This window comes from Aythya marila, assembly GCF_965140915.1.
Source record: "Aythya marila genome assembly, chromosome: 7".
Lineage (NCBI taxonomy): Eukaryota > Metazoa > Chordata > Aves > Anseriformes > Anatidae > Aythya > Aythya marila.
In genome coordinates, this window is record NC_139048.1 from 26476525 (window position 1) to 26494569 (window position 18045).

Consider the following 18045-nt stretch of genomic DNA (forward strand, 5'->3'; position numbering starts at 1 on the left):
GATTTAAAAACCATCCACATGTTTAGGGAATGCTGCTCAGCGTGATAACTTTTTAACTGTTTGGAAACTGATTAGCAAAGACCCAGAATCTACAGCGATTTTTATAGAAGTGCCACTGAATGGAGATTGTCTGTAAATGTCCTATTAAATACTAAGACACTTGTTTTTTAGTTTGTCTTTGGTTTTAGTTTTGTTTTTTAAAACAAAAATAAGCTCCAAACATGAACTAAAATGATGTAAGTTGTTGAGAGTGTTTAGCAAGCCAAATTGTGTAATGTGTGATTAGTCTTAATCTTCATGTCTAAAGAAAATCATATTAGCCTTCCTCAGTAACTGCAAATTGTGCCTGCTTTTACATTTGGATTGCTTGGTTTATGTGTCTTGATTAAAGGTCAAAACTAAGATTTGTATCAGATTGTGCCAATATTAAAGAAATCATTTCATTTTGGGGGTGAATTAAATGCTTCCAGGTTGTTTAACAGTTTAAATTTCATTCCCTTTTTAAAAACAAATAAAACATCATTTCAGAATGAAATATTTCCTTTAGTAAATAGTGAACTGTTCTGACATTTTTGCTGTTTGTACCTAACCTACATTTGTACTTTTTCTAAAAGATGTTAGTAGAATTTCAGCATTGTTTGGGTTCTCCTGAAACGACAGTATTTAGTGAATTTATTCGAAATTATGAAAAACAAAAACTATTTTTTAGCTTTTAGTATGACTCCTGGCTTGAACTGAAAGAGCTTCAAAAGCCAATAGGGTTCTTGGAATTGAGGGGTTGGTCTTCACTTTGTTTAAAAATTACTGCTGGGCAGATCTTTCAGGGACATATCTTCATTGTGATAAAACAGATTGTCTTTTCTTGTTGTGCTAATATCACTAAGAGAAGCCTCCTCAAAAGTTCAAGATCCCTTTGGGATTTGTTCAGCTGACTGGCAGGCAGCTTTGCAATTTGCAAAGAAATACCTTGATGTGGTTAGGCAGAAGTCCTTTAACCAGGATAGCTGAGCTGAGACTAAGTGAAGGACGCTGCCAGGTTGGGTTTTGACTCTCGTGCACCATCCAGAGCTGTCAGAATACCCAAAATGAGATTTCAAAACCTATTGAGCGCCAGATAGCTGAAGGACAGCCATGTGATAGGGAAGACAGTGCTAGACTGCTGCTACATATTCTGACATTTACTCGTTGTGAACTGCAGTTCGTGATGTTCAGACAGGAGCTATTTGTAAATGCTGTTATTTACCCGTCCTCAACAAGTATAGCTGGGAGAAAATTAGGTAGGCTTATCGCAGCATGGCTAAAAAATAATTTCTTTATCTAAATGACATTTGTGTTAGAAAATTATTGGAGAATAGATGAAGTGATTTGAAAGCAAGTATTTCAGATATCACAACGGGATAGTTGGAGGATACATCACTGTCACGCATGAAGGCACATGTATGTGTTTTAGAGTGTGCATGTAAGGGTGAGTGGGTGTACTGTGACATTTTTCTACATTTCTGAACTCAGAAATGTATTCCTCATTTATACTGTCTTCTCAATGCCCTGGAAATGCTTAGCCAAGACTTGGCTAAGAGTACAGAGGTATGCTCCTGGCACTGTTTATTGTCTCTTTCCCTGCATTGTTGGGTACAGTTCTCACCAAAAACATCAGACTGGGGTATTTCTGAAATTTTTGGTCATACGCAGTCTTGAAACCTGTAAAGTCCCATCTTTTCTTTTCAATTCAGAGATGACTGAAAATGTAACAAGGGAACATTAGAATAATTGTAATTAGGGGACTGAGCCAACTAATTTGAAATAATTGGAAAAGCTTTAATGTAGCATTCACATCATGTATAGCAGCTTGTGATATGATGCGGTTTTGTTAGTAGTAGATACCTTGGGGCCAGAACTCAGCTGCTTGGAGCTTGTGCTGAGTATGGCTGTGTAGTGAGGTATGCTTGAACAGCAGCTTCTAAACTGCTCACTTATCTGGAGCTGGGGCCAGAAAGAGACCCCCAACTGCCATATGACCTAAATATGCACCAGATGGAACAAATCCAGAGGGACTTCTTGGGCCTCCTAGGATTAGCCATAAGTCTATGCTTTTTAGTCTCATCCTTTGCCCTGCAGCTGACTTCCCTGTTTTGCAGAAAAAGCACAGAATACTGCTGACTACCTGGCCCTTATTTCACCCAAGGTTTCTCTTGCATGTGTGCAGTCCTCAGCACTGTCTGAAGCATCTGCATCAGCTGCGTTATGAGAGAGGCTACTGGGTTAATTGAGTAACTGGCATGGAGACAATTCTGTGTTTCTTTCATGGTGTTTCTGAGCCTGTCAGGACAGAGTGGTGGCAGTCAGGCTTTCTTGTACGTACTTGTGCTCTGGTAATGATATGAGGTTGTGACTGGTTGCAAGCTCATGAATACTTGATATGGAAAGAGAGCAGCACTGCAGCCAAGGTGAGAGGGATTTACCCAAGCTAATTCAGTATTTCCTTCCTGATTTTGCCAGTTTTAAGCAGAGGCATTGGGTTTTGATAGCAGGATTTGGAAGACTTAGGAAAATTTGATGCATTCAACTAAGCAGTGGGTTTAGTCAGACACTCATGATGGTTCATTAACCTTCAAATCCACTCCTCTGCTGTTGTGCTGGAAGATCTCACTGTAGTGGTACAGCTCTCCCTGCTTTGGTGGTCCTGTGTGCCTGATAAAAGGAGTCAGTGCAGACCTGCCACACTGCATTACATAGGGGAGTCTGGTGCAGCAAGTGATCCACGGGTACCAGTTCATTCTGTAGCAGGGAACCCTTCTGCTCTGACTTTCCATCCATCCTTGAAGTAGTCATGCAGACTTGTTTTTGTTGATTCTCCAGTGGTGGGTAAATCTGGATGCCTTGTAATAGCTCTGTGCGAGTGAAAAATCCTGCGTATAGCTTTACTGTTTACAAAAGGTAATTGAGTTTGGGAATCAGAAGCTATAGTGTTACGTTATAGCTTTTTTTTTTTTTTTTTTTTTTTTTTAATGAATAAAAAATAAATCAAATGAATCCTACTGATGCAAATGAATTCACAATGTTCCACTTTGATCTCTTATGCAGATTATGAACTAGATTGTAGTTCATAGAGTTACATCAGTGTCTTTTTAAAAAGAGTAAGTTCTGGATGTTATCTCCTGGTTGATAGGGGGCAAATTATAAGATTAATAGGTGGTACAGTGCTCCTTGGCCAGGGAGTCAATAAGATGTTTGGGGCATACTAGATAGAGACCAAACAAATACTAGTGTATTTTTTTTCCTTTGTTGTTGTTGTTATTTTGTTTGCACTATGCAAACCTTGAAAATGCACCATCTGATATTGCAGAACCACTTACCTTTGAGTGTTATGAATAGGTATCTTTGCCACATTTGTTAATTACCATAGTCTTATTTGAATAACTGTTTCCTTGCTTAATGTTTGCTCTCTTGCAGTCACTCTTCCTTTATTTGATCCTGCAGGGGTATATTGCAGCGTAATTATTTCCATGGTAACAGGCTGTAATTCCATAAACATAAGATTTTGTTATATGATCAGGAAGCAGCTGGAGAGCCATGAAAGCTGATTTTTCAGCAATGCTGAGATCCAGCAATCCTTGTTGATATATTAATGTAAATCAGCTGATTTTTTTCTCCCCTTGCAAATCCTCCTTTATACAGAAAGGCACACAACATGGTGTTTAAATTGGAGAGTGTGTAAACTGAAATGTTGGGGGGCTGCTTAAGAAGTTTAGAATTTTTCCCCATTTTGTTGTTGCCTTGAGGATTAATTTGAAGTGAGTGATTTTTTGGAATGTATTCTTGGAAGAGATGGGTTCATGGTCCTGTGACTATTAGCAAGGGCAGACTGCAGAGTTAATTATAGTAGGTCATCAGTTTATTGTGGGATTATGTTGCTTTCATTGCTTTCATCATTACCACCTAATTATTCTATATGTATTTTAATGGATTTGTAGCAGTTAGTGCTTGGAAAAGTGCATTTTGTCCTTTGAACAATCTCAGAAACATTTGCAGTAATAGTTCCTGGGTTTTCCATAGAAAGAATTGAAATTGTGTGCATATTGGTGTGTTTCTATTAAAAAAAAATATAAAAAAATGCATGTAGGGGGTAGGCTCAAGGAACTGAGAACAGCCTAAAGCTCACAACATCTTCATTTTCATCTCAGTCAGTGTTTTCCTAGTACATGTCCTGTAGCTCCTGAAACTCTGAATGGAACCTCATCTACCCTGCTGACTATGAAAATTCAAGCTTCTGTCTTAAAGAAGACATAAAAATTGTTTATTCAGAAAGCCAAGAGTAAAATTTCATGTAAAACACATTGTGCTAAGACCAAAGTATACCACATCTATATTTCCAAAGAACAACAACAACAAAAGTACCCCACAAGCTGCATTTATCTCTGAATGACAAAGGCAGATCAGGCTGATCAGCTTGATGTCAGCAGTGAATGCTCATGCAGCCTATTTCAAATGCAGAATAAGTTTCAGGAGGTTTCTTCTAGTGCAGGGTGAGAAAAGAAAAGGAAGGCTTTCTAAAGACTGGGTCAGAGGATATTTATGTGACTACAAAGCTTTCCAGCTAGTGAGGAAGGAGAGTCAATTGCTATCACAGAGATCTGTAGCTTCCAAGGGGGTGAATGATGCTAGGAAGCCAAACCTCAGAGAATCAAGAGAGTTAATGGAAATAACAGACTTTTTTTATCGAATCATACAATATCTTGAGTTGGAAGGGACCCACAGGGATTGAGTCCAACTCCTCGCTCCACACAAGACCACCCAAAAATCAGACCCTGTGTCTGGCAGCATTGTCCAAACGCTTCTTGCACTCTGGCAGGCTCAGTGCTGTGACCACTGCTCTGGGGAGCCTGTCCCAGAGCCTGACCACCCTCTGGGTGAAGAACCTTTTCCTAACACCCAGCCTGAACCTCCCCGATGCAGCTCCGTGTCATTTTGAGAAAGTTTAAGCAGACTTTGAATGCCATTCCATGTACCTGAAATTATAAATTGGTGATTTTACGGTTTTCTGAATTTGCACTTGACATGGCCTGTAGCAATCCCTGCGCTGCAAAGGCAAGGGGGATTGCTGGCACTCAGCATTTTGCTGGGCTGAGCCGGCAGCCTGTGGCTAAGTAACAGCACAGCTGGGAGGCTTGACACCAAATCAGGCCTCTAATGGTGCTTGGAGCCATTCCCTTGAAAGCCCTGGAGATGGATCACAAACAGGAATTGCCGGGGATGCTGCTGTAGCTATTAAAGCCATGACGAATGAGCTCAGAGGAAGGAAGCCAACTCCAGCAGTATTTCGTTTGCTCTGATTACTGCTATTTTTAAAGCACTTTTAATTAGAAGCATGTGTGAAAAATAAAGCCAGATAAAGCCCTCACTAAAAAAAAAAAAATTAAAAAGAAAAAAAAAGAAAAAGCAGACAAACCCAAACCATGGTTCTGCTCCTCTGTCCCAATTAGCAGAGCACGAAAAGGCGTAGCTCTCCTTTTATGTACTTCCATTTGTTTTAAGCCTTGGTCACAGCATGGAAGCCTGAGCTGATGCGAACTGAAGCCTGATTTAGTGTAAGTAATGCCTGCAGCGGAATCCCCCTCCCAGGCACCTTCATGGGGTGTTTTTTTCTCTCCATCGTATTTTCTGGCAGCACTCAGCCATGCTCTGCCTTACACCTGGGATTCCCTAAGGGTAGCCCAAAGGCCGAGGACAGCCCCTGGTGCCCTACAGCACAGCCCATGCTCACACCCCAGCTCCGTGTGTGTGTGTGCGCATGCACAAGGTTGGCAGTACTGCTGGTAGAGATTAGTAACCCTTACAGGTGAGACCCTTGAGTTTACTATTGCTCCCCAGGGCCTTATTTTATACTTACATTGCTTTTACAGAGGTCTTTGTATAAATACAAATAAGCAGAAAACATGGTTTGCTATTATTTTTGACTGTGTGTATGCATCTGTGTTTATATATGCAATTTTGTGTTACTGTCGCTGCAGGTTGTAGGTCTCCAAGAAAGTTTTCATTGTGATTCCTTTGTGCTGCATATTTAGGATACTTGATTTTTCATTTGTCTGGTGTAAGAAGCAACATACAGAAACCTATCTACTGATCTTGAAGCTGTGTAGATGTAGCTTTGGGGGGGCTCTGTGAGAGGTGCTCATTCACAGAGGAGTGAAGAGAATGGCAAGAAGTAATGTTGCCTTCTTGTGGTGCTACAGAGTTTAAACAAAAACATGGTAAAACATTATACCTAATAAATAGCTTGCCTGAACAGTACAGCTGGAAAAACAACTTGGTAAATTATTAAGTACATTTTCCTGATAAAGCAGTTTTTGTTTCTATAACACTTTTATTTCACCTCTCCCACCCAGACTAATTTTGACGTCTACTACTTCCTAATGGCAATTATTCACAGCCTGCCACAGTCTCTTCAGGAAAAAGAGAAGTACTTTTGTGGTCAAGGCACCAGACTGGGACTCAAGAGATGTGAATTTATTTCCTGATTCTGAATTAGGTTTTGTTCCTGGGCTCAGAAGCCTGCTTCTGAACAGGAAAAATGAGATTCCCTTGCCTCTTTCTCACCTAGATTTCAGATGTATTTAGTCAGGACATGTATTTTTCTTTATATTTATTTGAATTTTTATATTTCAAAGTTGTTTCATTTGGAAATATATATAAACAGGATATCTTATTTTTTTCAGAAAAAAATGTTATGCTTGAAAGGTATCTTAAAGCAGAAATTGTTTTATTATAATTAGCCCTCGATAGTGGTAATTCTACGGTTGCAAAGCAGACAACACTAGTTTCCTAAAAGTATTAAGGAAAATAATTCTCTGTGCTCTCTTTGATCTTTAGATGTTACTTTGTGCTAAGGAGCTACTAAGCTTTATGTTCAGGTTTTGCACATAAGTGCATGTTCAGCTTTATGGGGAGTGTAGCTGGTATAGGTTTAAGGAAAGATTTACATGGGAGTCATTCCTTGAAGTAGAATGGGTGGTTGGACATGGAAAAATTTCTGTTGTTCTAAAGAAAAATGTAAATAAAGATATATATGCTCAAGCTGTTTTTTTTGTTTGTTTGTTTTTAATTTTACATGCAGAGGTCTGTCTGTTTAATACTGAAGCTTTAATGTGCCAGATTGATAGTGTTTTTATCTTTCAATTTCAACTATGGATGTATATACAGCAGTAGTCTCTACTGTAGCATACAGTAGTTAGTGCTGAACTAAAAAATTTATACTAAAGTTTTCAAAATAGTTTTCTACTGTCTATAGCTTTAGAAGAGAGATCCGTTGCTTTAAAAGTAAGAATCAGAACAATTTCTCAAGACATGTCTGCAATCAACTATTTGTTTTAAGAGGCTGGGTAGTAATGGATAAGTAGTGTCTCCAAGAAACATATTAATAATGCTTTGGCACAGAAAAACTGGAAAAGAAAAAAAAGCAAAGATGAAATATGTCTACTCACCTGAGATATTTTTTTCCCTCTTTTCATCTGATAAGGTCATTAATGAGGAAAAGTGGTGTCTTGAAACGGTAGCAATATTTGGTATCTGCATGTTATGATACAGGTAAAATGTTTGGGATGTTTTCTTTAAAGCATTAAATAAAGGGGAAATGAGTAGGATATTCAGGGTTCTTCCAGGAAGGAGGTCATCAGCCACTTTTAATGCAACACCTGTCAATTGTCACATGGGATCAATACCCCTGGGGAATTGTTCCATACTTCTCAGGATGCTTCACCATGAAAGGCAGTAGGTGACAGCCTTGGGAGCACAAACTGATACGTTCAATCCGTTCTTGGTAGACTGTTTTCAAATGCTGTATCAGAAAAAATACAACATAAATGTAGTACTAACACTGGAACACAGAAATGTACAGCATAGGAACCACAATAAAATGCATTCACATTTATATCCTGAGACGTAATCTGATAGACTGTGAAAGAGCAAATGCTTTTGAGAGTTATTGAAGGAAAACATTATTAGCTTAAATTTTTCCACCCTTGAAGTCAGTACCATTATGCCAACAGAGGGAATTCTTACAGATCATATTTTCAAATTTGATGTAGAATATCAGCTTTCATTGAGAGATCTGATATGTTCATTGCCTTTGGTTTGTATTGTCAACACTTGTGAGTGCGGGTTGGTGCTGGCGGTGCCTGCTGTCAACAGTCCTGCTTCGTTCCTTTCTGCAGTTTTCTCTCTTCTGTCTGGGATGTCAAAAACACCTTATTGATTGAACATCAGGAAACTTAATCTGGTTAAGAGGATATTGTCCTGTTGCATAACGGCAGGTAGCTAAGGTAGTGAGAATAGCTAATTTGATGTGAGAAGAGAAAGATGTGTCCAAAGAAAGGCAATGAAGCTAGTGAAGGTTCTCCAGACCCTTCCAGAACAAGTCTTAGGAGGAGTGGCTGAAGGAACTGGGGTTGTTTAGCTTGGAGAAAAGAAGGCTCAGGGGAGCCCTTATTGTACTTGGCAACTACCTTAAAGGAGGTTGTAGCAAGATGGGAATTGGGCTCTCCTTACAAGCACCAAGTGATAAAATGAGGGGAAATGGCCTCAAGTTGTGCCAGTAGAGGTTTAGGTTGGATATTAGGAGAAATTTCTTTGCTGAAGGGGTTCTGTGGCATTGGAACAGGCTGCCCTGGGAAGCGGTTGAGTTACCATCACTGGAGGTCTTCAAGAAACCTGTAGATGTAGAACTTAGTAGCATGGTTTAGTGGTGGACTTGTCAGTACTAGGTTAAAGGTTGGATCTTAGAGGTCTTTTCCAACCTGTATGATTCTATGTAAAAAGACTGGAGGTGCAGTCTTTTTGCACCAGCCTTTTTGCAGTGGTAGCCATCAGGTTAGGACTAGGTTTCTTTTCTTTTTCATCCTACTGGAATGATCGTAGGAAAATTAGCTAGGAGAATGGTGGACTGTCCATTTCTTTGTGTTTTCAGTTGAGACAGAAGGCCTTTTGGATGATAATACATGGCCACGCAGAATTTACTGATCTCAAATACGAGGGCAAGAGGGTGAAACCTTGTGGAATGCAATACAGAGGGAGTGAGATGAACTGCTGATACCTTGTGGCCTTTCAGTCTGTGCTCTCTGAAATAAATTTGTTGCCTATCTTGGCAATAGTCTTTATGGTGGAATATCCTTTTGTGAAGAACAGTTTCAATCTATTAGCAAGAAATAAAACAAAATTGACTTTATTTATTTTATTTATTTTTTTAAATGACTTTAAATGTATTCGTATGGGATCTGATTTAGCGCCACTTGTAGTCAGCTGGAAGCCTTCAGCTGACTCTTGGACATGAAGGCTCACCAAACATCTATTTTGTAAGGAACACACAAGTTTTTTTGGTGTTTTAAAATTTAAAATTTTTTAATATTTTTCTTTCCATCTCTTTTCCATTCCCTTTGTTCATCCTTGCTGAATTAAGCAAGAAAAAAGTGCACTTTCAGCAATGAAAAATGGATCATAATATCTAAATTCCAGGGAATATGTTTGAAAATTAATATATAAATATATTTTTGTGGAACAATGAGTCTTTAAACATTTTATGGTCTGAAGTGTACCTACCCTTTCTGGTGGGTTGGGCAAATCTGAAGATTTCATCCAACCTTTTGGTGATGTTTTGCTCTGAATTGTAAATTACAAGCTTAATGTTTCTAAATTACAGATTTCCTGTCTGTTCATCTATATTTATGAAAGAGTTTGAGCTAGTACTTATGTCTTTTTTTTTCTTCTTTTCTTCTGTTGGCTGTTGCAGGTGATGGCAAGCACGTGCAGTGGCTATGTGGGAAAGATGGTGAGGTCTGGGTCTGGGTTATGGGAGAAGCCCCGGGCGACAGGCCATATGACCAGATATCAGAGGAGCTAATAGCAGAACGAGCCAGGCAACAAGCACAGAAGGAGGCAGAGGAGCTATGGTGAGGATTTAAGAATCTGAATACAGGGTTCACTTGGCATAATGGGAGATATGACCTTGTAGGAAGGTGTCAGGTAATGGTGGGTAAAACCTTGTATGTATGACTTCTGAGCATTTCTTTCACTTGTTATGACAATTTTTAAGCAAGTGAAAAATTGAATTGTATTTTTATTGAGTATTGAAAAACAGAAATCTTCTTTCACATAAAAAAAAAAAAAAGGAATCAAATGTTTTTCTTTAGGGGAATTTTCCTAAACCATTGGCCAGTATGTCAATAAATAAAAATGAAACAATCTGGTTTTGAGATGATTAAATTAGAAATATTTGTTGCAGCACACATCTGTGCCCACAATGAAGATTTTGTACATAGAATTGTTTTTGCAATTGTTTTCAAGTGCATATTGTTTGTATTAGTTCTTATCCCAGCAGTTCAGAAACTGATTACAAAAAGTGACATGCTGGTGTTTCAAGCAAGGCTTCTTCCAGCTTTGGGAGCAATTCAAAATTGTTTTGAAGCTTGATGCTGCTGGGAAGTAGGCCACCTGCCTCTTGCACTTCCTTTTGCAGTACAGTGCTCAAAAGTGACACTTTAAATACCAGATTATTCTGTATTATTCCTTTTCATATCAGATTCTTCTTGCTTATAGTGATTGCATACTTAAGCAGAGATTAAAGGCTTCAGCCTGTGCTCTGTGTTCTTTTTAGATTGTCAGTACTAATAAACACTCCAGTGTTAAAATTTGGCAGGCGTTATCATTGATATTTGAGAGACAATAAATTCCTGATCATGGCTTGCTAGACTGACAGGAAAATCTATGTTTTCAGCCAGGGAACCAAAAACATAGGGTATGAATACAAAACATCCAAGAAGTATTTCTCTAATTTGGAAGATGCTTTATTAATTGGTCACTTATGAAAAATTTGAAATTTCTCCTTTCTGGATGGTTTTCTCAAATCCAGTCTCCTGTTAAATACAGCTTGATTTTTTCCTTGTATATTTCCATGATGTCTTATGCTAATTATATGTTGCAACCAGTTACTGACTAAAATTTGATCCTCAATTTAGAAAAAAAGAACAGTGTCTTAAATTGTTTTTATTTTCAAATTATTTTTTGAAGGAGACAAAAAGAAGCTGAAATTACAAAGAAATTCCGGGATGCTATGGCTCAAGAAAAAGCCAGAATAGTGGCAGAAAAATGGAAAATAGAAATAGAAGATCGGAAAGCTGCCAAATTGGAGGAGGAAAAAATTCAGGAGGAGTTGAAGGTTTGCATAGAATCACATTTAGCTTTTTTAATAGTGTTTTTATAGAGATTCAAAGTTCTTGTCACCTTCAGTGTATGTTTATTAATAAGCTTTAAGAACCAGAGTTGTAATTTTTCATCCTGGAATATGCAAATAGCTACATGGTGTTCATCAGAACAGCTGGGTGAGTGATGTGAAAAAATTACATATCATTCAAAAGTGTCAGGACAATCAAATGGGTTATTCAGCTCACACATTAACAGAATTGTTCAGTCAGCTGTACTGAGTGAATCACACTGGAGGAAAAATGTATGATCGTGACATATATCTTTTTAAGCTAGTGTATTTTATGTAGGTTGCTCACATATTTAATTTAAAAATTGTCACTATTTTCATTAAGGAAATGAGGGGTTGATCTTTCTCCTACTCAACATGTGGGAACAGCCCAGTTGGCTTAGTTGCAAGAAGTTCCTTTACCTGATTTTTATTGACTCCATCATGAATTTTCCATGAACTCAGTTATAGTGCATTAACATTAGTTTGGAATAATATTTTTCCAGATTCTCTTATTGAAAATAACCCTTTGAAAACAAAACAGGAAATGAAGGCCTATGTGTCTTAACTTTCATGTTATTTTGTCATGATAAAAACTTGCTTATTATTTTGTCATGATAAAAACTTGTCATGATAAAAACTTGCTTAAAGATGATAAAGTAGAATTGTCTTAGTGTGCAGAGAAATAACCACAGTCTCCTGAGACTGGGATGTGTGCTGTGATGTGTACAGCACAAGACTGGTGCTGCTGGGTTTCTAAGGAGAAAGTCTGCAGCAAAGTGTGACTCCTAGGAGGCCTGCATGCAGTGACTTCGTCTGCATGCTTCTCTCTGTCCCCTGCTGCCAGTTTGCCAGTGTCTTTCTCTTCCTGGGATGGTGATTAAAGGTGAGGAAACTGTGGATGGAATCCCCCTCCTCATCCTTCTGTAACGGGACAAATGCCGAAAAACTCGGTGTTTGTTTATGTGGTTTGATTACCAGGTAGAGTCAGCAAGTTACTTGTTATTTTGCACACTGTGGGACTGGGATTTGAGGGTGGCTGCGTAGCACAAAGCAAGGACAGTTCCTGTAGCTTCCTCGGCGCAAAGTTGCTGATTTACCTTTGCACAATTAATTTGCATTCATAGGAGAGAACAGGGCCTTTGAAATTTGATGTCAATGAGTAATGAAACTATACCTTTCAAGTGGCTTTATTAATGTATGAATAATGAGCAGAGCAACTAATTAAATGCTCCTTCCTCTGCTTTGCAGATAGCAAAGGCCTCTTGAACAAAGACCGATACAGAGTTGTTCACTTGTATCTCTGTGGTTGATTTACAGTGCGCTTGATGGGGCAAATGTCCACAAGCTCACTGTTGTTCTTCTGTTTTAAAGAGATTTTTTCGAAAAGCTGGATGAGCAAATTATGAAACTCTTAGAGATCAACAGCCATATTTTTTTTCTATTAAGGAATACCGATCTTCTACAATTCTAAAAGAATGCCACCGAATTCTGCTCATAGTCATATTGATGGAAAGGTGATGTCACAGTAGCATCTCTGCCCACTGGTTTATTTAATTTCACTTGGCTTTCCTTGTCCTTCCTCTTTTACTCCTTTTATAAAAGTGCAGTGGACGAAGTACATGAAATATTTACAAGCTCTTATTCCATGAATAAGAGGAAAGGTACCCAGACAGGAAGGTTATACTGCTGGCATCTACCTCCAACTGCAAAAATGGAACTAGAGATGTTGGGAAGAAGAGGAATTAATCAGTCTACTCGTGTATGATTGCAATCATTGAAATCATGAAGAAATGTACCTTTCATAAATGATTCAGGGTGTGGAATGAGATGCAGATCAGTTAGCAAGCCCACTTTAACAGGTTTAAAATATTTAATGCACTGGTAGTCATCCTGTGATGATGACCAGACTGCAGTTAAAGTAGTCTCCAAAACTGGGGAATGAAAAACTCTGTCTGCTAATGCTTTATCCTTTTGAAGCATTATGACTTGTGAGATTGAAACTCTGTCTGTTCTGCTGATGCGTTTAATTTCTAACTACATTGTATTGCAAAATCTTGTTTTTAAAACACTTTTATGCCTCTTGACCTATCACGAGACTTTAAAGCTGTCTGCACTAGATAAATGATATCTCACATATCAGAGTGAAAGATGACTCCTGTTTCCTTTTCCAATGCTATTGGAAAAATATTGCATTCCTTGGTGTTTCTCAAGCAGAAACGCCTTTAATTTATGATGCTAGAATATAAATGTTGACTGCTCTATTTTTGCAGTTTGAGGACAGCTATTGTTTTATGCACCTATTGCAAAGGACAAATAGGAGAGCCAATTACTGTCATTAATCTTTTTGCAAATTCACAAAGGCTATGAGATCATAAGCACCATTTCCTACTTCTATCAGCTGCTGTCATTAAAAGTCCTGAACAATGTGCAGAGCAAATTAAAGGTATGAGCCTCAGCCAGCCAGGGGAGAATGGTATCCTTCAGCTACCTTTAGAAATAAGAGAGATTCTCTCAGTTCTTTGTGGTCTTCATAAAGCAAGAAAATATTAATAGTGAAGAACTATCTTTATGACAACATCAGATACCTGTCAAATATGATTATATAAGCACAGTTGACAATAAAGCTAGATTGCTTCTTAAAAATTCCATGTGTGTTAATCAAAAGTGGCATATCAATTTTAATGGCATTGTGTTTCTTCATGCAAAAAAAATAAAATATTTAGTGGGAGTTGTAATGACGGTGGTGCTTATAGAGAAATAATCCTTATTCTTTTGATAGGCAACAAGAGAGTAATAGTGTGTGATAATTTCCTGCCACATTTTTTTCCTTTTTTTTTTTGGATTGAAGAAGTTTGTGACCTTTAATTCCTGTTGGGATTGTGGTGAGTGAAGTGAGCTTTTTAAAGGTGTGAATCCAAGAGTTTCTATGTCCTTGCTGTCTTCATTCTCATGAAAGAAGACAGGCTTAGAAACAACCTTCAGAGAAGAAAAAGAGTAATTAGGGCTCCAGGTCAGGAAAGCATCTCTAATAAGGATAGGTTGTACTTAATAGAAAGAACACACTTTGTCCCATTGACTTGAATGAGATTTCAACACATGCCTGAGTTCTTTCCTGTGCCCAAAAGTACTGTGGATCTGATTCTTCAGATAGCTGCTGCCAGGTGTAGGGATTAGGAATACAGTAGAATGTCACCATCAAAATTTACAGTACTGTGGACTTACGACATAGCAATGAGCATTCTGTCCTGATCTGAAAACAAAACCAAACCACTAGTTTCCAAGTAAATATCAAGCACCTGAGTGGGCCTGTTGTTATCTTTAAGTGAAAATAAGCTGTAATTTTGTCTCTGTGCTTTGCTGTGCCAAGAAAACACTGAACTCTCTCCCAAGGACAGCATATTTAGAATCCAAGAATATGACAACAGCTTCTTGCTGGCATTTTGCACCTAACTCATTCCAAAAATCCAATGGGTCCATTCAGTCCCAATTGCAATAATTCTGTAATGCTTCGTTTCGTCCTCTTTTGTGAGACGATGGTTCAGAAATTATTTTCTTTCTTTGTAGTTGCCTCTTTAATAATGCTGTTTAGTTTCTGCTGGGAATCAGATCTTAAGGTTTTCCTATCCTACATGTGAGGAACTGTGATATTAACTTTAAAGAAAAATCTTTTCCCCAGTGACATCAATAATGATTGTGCTGCTGAAGCCACTGTTCTTTTTCTGGATCTCTAGTAAAAACCAGCAAAGCTATGACATTTCCCATGGGCAAATGGGAACATCTGAGCCACTAATGAGGATAGTTTACGTATCAAGAATTCAAGCTGTGAACACTCCCTAAGATGCAGGGATAAACTCCTAGGGGATTGTCACTGGATCTATGGCAAGTTACCCATCTGAGATTTATTAAATGTGCTCCAGCACATTTAATAAATCTCAGATGTCTCCTGATCAGCAACAGTTCTTACCTTTGTTTTGTATCTCAGGTAAATGAGGGCCTTTGCGAACCAGAGTACAATGTTGGCACCAGCTCATATGCGCTATATGTGAATAGTGTGTCCTGGGGCATATTGGTGTCTGAAACATGACTTTACATAAAGCATGGCTGCATTGCTGACATTTATCTCCATGCAAATTCATGCATGGACCGGTGAAGTGATGCAAACTCTGTGTTTGTTTTGAGACAGTGGTAGTAGAGAAAATAAGTTTTTGCAAACACTTTTCTTTCTGAGGCAAGTGAGAGAATTTTCTCAGAAAAAGGCTGTCAGGCAGTTGGACATATTTCTGCTGGTACTCGCTCACAGCTCTGCTGGAAACTGCCAGGTGGGTTTGTGGAGAATGCTGATCTCTGAATTCAGTCCTGCTGTGTCCGTCTTGCTGACAGCAGGCTGTCCTGGAGCCAGGGCCCTGGGTTTTTCAGATTCCCTTATTCAGAGCTGGGAGTCCTAAGGACTCAGGTTTGAAGGCAAGCTGTGCTCTCTGCTCCGTGGCAGGTGGCTTGAATGCCCACCCTGGCTCAAGGCCTACTGCTGAAGGGTTGCAGGACATTCACAGCAGCTCAGATGCAGCAGAGTGGCTTCAGCTCTCAGAAGAGCCAGGGATGCTTCTTGACGGTCTGAAGCATAGAGGGAATCCCAGGCATCCTTTGTTTTGGAGAGGGCTGCTGTAAAAAACACATTGGGTAGGCTCTGCCCTGAGCTGGGTGGCAGTCGTTCAGCTGCCCTGCATCCTGAAGGGCTCCCCAGAGATGCCCTGAGAGCCTGAGCAACCAGAAGCTCAGTTTTCCATCAGAAAACAATGAAGTGATGCGTTCTGTCTTTTCCCCAAGGCATTTAAAAATCTTCCTGCAGCAGAAACTGAATACTGACCTAATCTCTCATCTGCATTGGACTGAAACATTAGAAGCTAACCATGGCTAAGATTAAATATTATTTAGAGTTGGCTGTAGTAGAGCTATCAAACACCGAGAGACACACATTTACAGTAATAAGTAACAAGTTTGTGGTAAATGCTCAAATGCCAGAGGCTAGATAAGATCATTTAGCATGTTCAAATCCTCCAGTGGAGTTAAAGCTGGGGAGGATTACTTTAGCCTATTGAATTGCCAGTATAATTTGTTGCAGCAGGCTGGTATTTCTTGGCAATTTTCAACCATGTACTGAATTGTCACCTTCCTAATTATTCTGGAAGAGCTGGGAGGGTCAGGGCCCACAGTATAATAGTCACTCTCAACTGTCAGGCAGGAGGTGATGTTTGTAGATTATTCTAGCTCTTTTCTTTCAGCTCTGATGGGCAGGATATGGTTCACAGGGAAAAGCAGATAAACTGGGTGCTGTTGTTTTTCCAGTGGAGTATATGTGGAAAGTTCAATTATTGATCATTTTAAATAATAATGTACACTTGTTATTCCTACTTATCCAAAGGATTAGTTTTCTTTCCTATGTCATGCTAAGAAGTATCATTTCTCCTCACCATTAGGGGTTGCAAAACATACTTACACACGCATTCATGAGCTAATGCGAATAAATATTATTTACAATTTAGATCCCTATAAAAAGGAAAATGATACAAAAACTTTCATGAATTCAGAGTCAAGTGGCAGTGTTGATTTTATTATTATTATTATTATTATTATTATTATTATTGCTGTTTCTTTGACTTGAAGATCCTTATTCTCACTAAAAAAAAAGAAAGAAGTACAGCTTTCTTAGGCGCTATTGCTTTTTGTCAAGAACTCAAACAGAATGAATTCTGTTTTTTTAGGTATTCTCATCTTTATATTACAAATTATTCAACAGCAGCTGCATTTAAAAAAAAAAACAACAACTTGTGACAAATCTTGTGTGATTCAGGGAAAATGCTGTAGGATGGTTTGTTTATTTTGGTTTTGTTCTTATTTATTTTGTTTTGTTTTCATATTTAGTTTACTTTCTGGTACTTTCTGGTACATCTGGTGTGAGATGTTGAATAGAAAACATTCTGATAACCCAGAATTACCTCTTTTGGTCTGCCTTCCTGAAAGGACGGCCTATATGTACTGGATTTTTTTTTTTTTTTTTTTTTTAAGCACTGAAGCTTGGTGAATAAATATTTTCCTCATAAGAATAAAGAATTGATTGCTTTTTCCAAGAAGGGATTGAGAACATTTACTAGCAACTGAAATATGAAAACCTTAATTCTATGAGGTATATACAAAGAGAGTTTATTTATTTTTATTCTGAAGAAGCTTCTGGGCTTTGAAATCAGTGCTTCCTAGAAGCATTGGCAATTTAAAAATAATGAATTGTCCACTCAACTAATCTTTTTAGGACTCAGGAGATAACAATGGGAGGATAATGTTAGAAACAATCAAAGATTCTAGCATTAAAATATGAAAAATGAACTGAAGAACAATTTCAGGCTTTTCTTTTGCAGAAATAATAACAGCAGCCTATAACATATCATATGTGTTATAAAGCTATTATTGACTACACAGGTACATCACTACTAATACTCAATATTTCAGGTCTTTTGATTTGCTTTAGTAGAATCAAAGAGACATCCTCTGGCATATACTGGTGGCATTCAGCGGAGCCTAATGGAGAAATGTTGATTTATGTTACTTAAGGAAATTGAAAAATCATTGAATTCTAGGGCGTAGAAGGGTGTAGATTTGTATTTGTTCCATTTTCCCACTCTGAAGATGATGTTTGATTGTCACTGCTTAATTGCTTGCTACTTTTCAGTCTTTTTGAATTGTCAATGGACAAACGCATTTAGAGCTGTGTCAGCTGGCTGACGATTCAGAAGTAAACCACCCCTGTGAAACTC

At 38.3% G+C, this 18045-nt stretch overlaps 1 protein-coding gene across 1 annotated transcript in view; it reads left to right on the top strand.

The window, feature by feature from the left end:
• SH2D4B (SH2 domain containing 4B) overlaps positions 1 to 18045 on the top strand; it is a gene marked incomplete at both ends in the record, with an annotated part of 63236 nt that overhangs the window by 3489 nt on the left and 41702 nt on the right. The window contains 2 exons of the mRNA XM_082765069.1: positions 9779 to 9938; positions 11056 to 11203. Of these exons, the coding sequence (XP_082621195.1) occupies positions 9779 to 9938; positions 11056 to 11203 (308 nt within the window). The remainder of the gene's footprint in view (positions 1 to 9778; positions 9939 to 11055; positions 11204 to 18045) is intronic.